Source organism: Martes martes (genome assembly GCF_963455335.1).
Source record: "Martes martes genome assembly, chromosome: 16".
Classification (NCBI taxonomy): domain Eukaryota; kingdom Metazoa; phylum Chordata; class Mammalia; order Carnivora; family Mustelidae; genus Martes; species Martes martes.
Window position 1 is genome coordinate 17,579,547 of NC_137904.1, and position 4,697 is coordinate 17,584,243.

Sequence of the window (4,697 nt, forward strand, 5' to 3'; positions counted from 1 at the left end):
ACCAAACCACACTTAAGGGCGGACTACTGTATAATCAGAGCTTATGTCCCAGAACTATTAACTAGGTATGGGGAAAATGCCTAAATGTCCCATAGTTACAACAGTTTCCCACAATCTGCCACAGCTCCAAAGGCCAAATTAAGCCCCTTTAACACTCAGGATTTTAAATAAAAGATATTTATTGGGATGAAGAAGACAAAAAAGAGAACAGAGGCACCAGCCGCCATTCCCCCTCCTTCCGCCTCCTGTGTCCAAATGTGTCCAAGGAAGATACTCCCATGTTCTAGATGTCATCCTTCTGGATGGTTGAGGAAGAAGTGATTGTTGTGGAGCAGAACTTGGCTCCTGAGGGACACCACCCTACCCCAAAGGGAGTGATAAACTCCAGGGCCCGCCTTCTAGTGCCTTCTTGTGGACTGAAGAGGGGGAGGCTTTTTTTCTCAGGGGCACAGTTTTGGGGAGAGTGACAGGTCAGAACCTGAGCTCACCAGAAACCTTGTAGAACAATGTTGCTAACGAAGTACAAAATTGCTTTTGCTTTTGCTTTTGCCTGTTGTACTTAAAAGTTCTAGAGCTTCCTCTCCTTCCCACATCCCTCAAGGCTAATAAACACAAACAATACAGAAACAGGATCTCGTGACCCCTCTTATTAAAGTCTAGGTCATCATGAGCTTTGTGGAGCATGATTCAGGAAATGTATCAAAGGCTCTGAACAATGGAAACATTTGGCTCCTTAATTCCATTTCACCAATTTCCCCTAAGGAAACAATATCAAAGATGTACATATGGAGACACTATAGCCATGTTGCAAACAGTAGGAAAACTGAAAGCAACTAAAATATGGAACAAGTGTGTTAAATGAGTTCTGCTGTATTCATTAAATGGCACACTGAAATACTGTGTAGGCATTAAGTTGTAATGTGGCTGAATATTTGCTAACATAGGAAGGCATTATTAATCGAAAAGGCAAGTTTAAAAACAATTTGAATTCATTCTGAAATAGAGAGGGAGAGCAGAGATCAAAGTTTAGAATTTATACCCAGTGTTTTAGAATTTATACCGGAGTTGTCTTTGGGTAGCAGACATACAGGTGAGTATTTGGGGGGTTATTTTTATTTTAATATTTCTGCAAGAAATGCATATTGTTGGTTTACTAAAAACAATGGAAGTTAAAACTCATAAACATCCCGTGGTACCTCATTGTCCACAGACTCTATTTGGAGCTCCTCTACAAGGTATTGGGGGCCTTTTGAGATCCCTCCCACCTCCCCCTTCAGCTTCATCACTGGCTGCTGCTTGTCTCACCAGGTATACTCAGGCAGGACATCTCCCTCACCTATCAGGCTGTTTCCTGGTCTTTGTCCACCTGTCCCTGCTCAGTAAAAACCACACTGACTATGGGCCAATGACTAGCTCATGTAATCACCTAATAGCAATTCATGATGCTATTGTACTCAACATTTAGATGAGAACACAAGGCCTAGCCAGGAATGACCATGACCACACAAGGGATAGGTAGGCCTGGGACGAGAATGCTGGCTGGCTACTGCAGATAGGAAGACTCTCCTCCACACCGTGTCCCTCTTTCTTGCAGTGACCTTACTTTGCCCTGCCCCTTCATGTGGCAGGGTGTTGTGTAAGACTCAGCTCAGCTGTCACCACCCTAAGGAAGCCTTCCCTGAATCCTCCCTCACTAACAAGCCAAGCTAGGCTTTCCTCCTTTGTGCCCTCCAATCCTCCTGCCCAGAGCATAACCACTGCTTTCAGACATTGCATTAAAATACTCTTCTTCATTGTCTATTTTGAGCTTCTGATTCAGGTCTCTAACCCAGTTTGAGGCCCTTAAAAGGCACTCAGTCCTTATCAATTACTTGAATTGAACCTCAGATCAATTCAATTCTTCATCTGTCAAACTCTTGTCTGGCTCCATGGATTGATCTGCAAAGGACTGCTCCCTGTTTGGAAATGCCACAGCCCAGTGATGAACCTTCTCATCAGTTGCTATCCAGTTTCTCTTCATCGCATTGTACATGGCTGGTTGAACCTAAGGAGAGACTGAGTCTCACAGTGACCTCCTGCCTTCTACTACCTCCACCGCCACTCCTATTCACGAGCATGTGTTGATAGGCTGGGGAGGTGTGTTTTGAGTGAAGGATGGAGCGGTAGCAAACAGAAAAGACAGGGCAAGGGAGTGAGGAGCCACAGTAATGAAGGACAGGATGGGCTGCCCAGGGTTAAGGTCTTCCCACAGGGAAAAGGAAAGCAGGAGAAAAGCACAGTTAGTATTGCCCTGAAGCCCAAGAGATGAAAACCAGCCCAGAGCAAAGGAGAAGAGCTTGTCTACAAGTCTTTCCTGAATAGCAGGGACTGTGTTCAGAGGGAATATGGGTTAGCATGAAAGCAGTGGGGGCCGTGCCCAGCAGAGCTGGAAATGGGCAACCTCACCCAGTGCCCCTGCCATGGGAGTAGGGCAAGTTGTCTTCTCCAGGTGGCTTGTAGGCAGCAGGCCCCTTAGAGAGGGCCAGAACTCAGGACCATGAATTGATGTGTGTAGAGACACTTCCATGTAACCCAGTGTCCCCCAGACCTTGCTAGCCTTGGCAATGCCAACACTCATACTAGAATTTTACAGGATCATTCTTTCAACTTTCCTGATCACAGGACCACCATCCCAGCTTTTCAAAATATGCCAAGTAATGGGTTACATGGAAGTGTCTTTTCTTCATCACAGATATGTAAGCTCATTCTGAGCTGGAGACATGTCCTAATCACTCTTCTGTCTCCCATAGGATAATGCCTTGCACATGGTAGAGGAAATTCCTAGTCTCCACTTCCATACCCAAAATATCTCAAGTCAACCTCTGGAAGGCTTTTCCTAGGAGGAGTCTTCCCAGAGCCCCATGCATGTCCTTGTTCCTCAGGCTGTAGATGAAAGGGTTCATCATGGGGGTCACCACAGCATACATCACTGTGGCTACTGAGTCCTTCATGGAGTAGGTTTGGAGGGGCTGCAGATATACCATACCAAGTGTCCCATAGAAGAGGGAGACCACAGCCAAATGGGAAGCACAGGTGGAGAAGGCTTTGTACTTCCCAGTGGCTGAGGGTATTTGGAGGATGGCTCTGACAATTTGGACATAGGACATGATCATGAACCCTAAGGGGGTGAGGAAAATAAAGCAGCCTGTGGCAATCAATACTATGTGATTGACTTCAATATTGGAACATGCCAGCCTCAGCAGAACATACATCTCACAGAAGATGTAGTGGATCTTCTGGGAACCGCAGAATGTCACCCTGGTCATGAGGAGGGTGTGGGTGAGACCATAGAAAACAGAAAGTGTCCAACACAAGGTGAGGAGCAAAATACAGAGCCCAGGGCTCATGACCGTGGTGTAGTGGAGGGGGCGGCAGATGGCCACATAGCGGTCATATGCCATTGTGGCCAGGATGAGGTTGTCCAGGGCCACCAAGGAGACCAGGAAGTAGAGCTGTGTCAGACACCCCGCATAGGAGATGGTCTTGTTCTGAGACTGGAGGCTCACCAGCATCTTGGGGATTGTATTGGTGACGAAGAAGAGGTCAGTGAAGGAGAGGTTGGCCAGGAAGAAGTACATGGGAGTGTGCAGGCGGGGATCAAAGCTGATGGCCAAGATGATGAGCACATTTCCCACCACTGTGACCAGGTACATGGACAGGAACATCCAGAACAGGACCCGCTGCTGCTCAGGACTATCTGAGATCCCCAGGAGCAGAAACTCAGAGACTCCACTATTGTTGACTCCATCCATTTCCCCAACTGTCTGCAACATAGGCACCAATAAATGTTTGTTTATTAAGTGTCCTCAATTGAACATAGACATTCATGTAAGCAAAATTAATTGTTTTCCTAGCATTAAAATACCTGACTAAATTTTATAATTTAAAAATGTTATTATCAAAGTATAATTGATATACAATGTTGTATTATTTCAGGTGTACAGTAGTGATTGGGCAATTCTGTGCGTTCTGCAATGCTTACCACAGTATATGCGGTCACCATCTGTCACTATACAATATTATTACAATATTATTGGCTATATTCCCTATGCTGTACTTTTCATATCTGTGGCTTATTATGTAAATGGAAGTTGATATTTCTTAATCTAGGTCCCAACCGCATCCCCTCTGGCAACCACCAGGTTGTTCTCTGCATTTAAGGGTCTGTTTGGTTTTTGTTTGTTTCTCAATGTGGAGTTGGCTTCAGATTCTTTCTCCCCCTCCCTCTGCCCCTCCTGCTTGTACTCTCTCTCTCTCTCTCAAAGATATAAATAAATCTGTGTTTTTTTTTTAAAGACAAGAAACAAGAAGTGTTTACAAGAATGTGGAGAAAAGGGAACCCTTATGAGAATTTAAACTGGTGTAGCCACTGTGGAAAACAGTATGGAGGCTCCTCCAAAAATTAAAAATATAATATTTTAAGTTAACAACAAACTAATAATAGACACAAACATATAACATGGAAAATCCTTATGCAACTCTGTCATTCCAGCAATTTCTAATCTGGCATACTCAATATTACAGGAATAATGCCTATGTCTTATTTAAAATTCTATCATCTTATAATACCTGAGAAATGTTTAAAGATCTCTATGTGATGATATCAAATAGATTCCTAAAGGATATCTAAAACCAGTGTATATATTGTAAGAAATGGC

The 4,697-nt window shown here is 44.2% G+C and overlaps 1 protein-coding gene across 1 annotated transcript; it reads right to left on the reverse strand.

The window, feature by feature from the left end:
* Nucleotides 1–2,849: 2,849 nt before the first annotated feature.
* On the reverse strand, nt 2,850–3,812 carry LOC308357540 (olfactory receptor 1D2; the record flags this gene model as incomplete). The annotated part of the gene is made up of 1 exon (XM_080827150.1): nt 2,850–3,812. The coding sequence occupies one exon, from the start codon at nt 3,810–3,812 to the stop codon at nt 2,850–2,852; it is 963 nt and encodes a 320-aa protein (XP_080683276.1).
* Nucleotides 3,813–4,697: the final 885 nt, after the last annotated feature.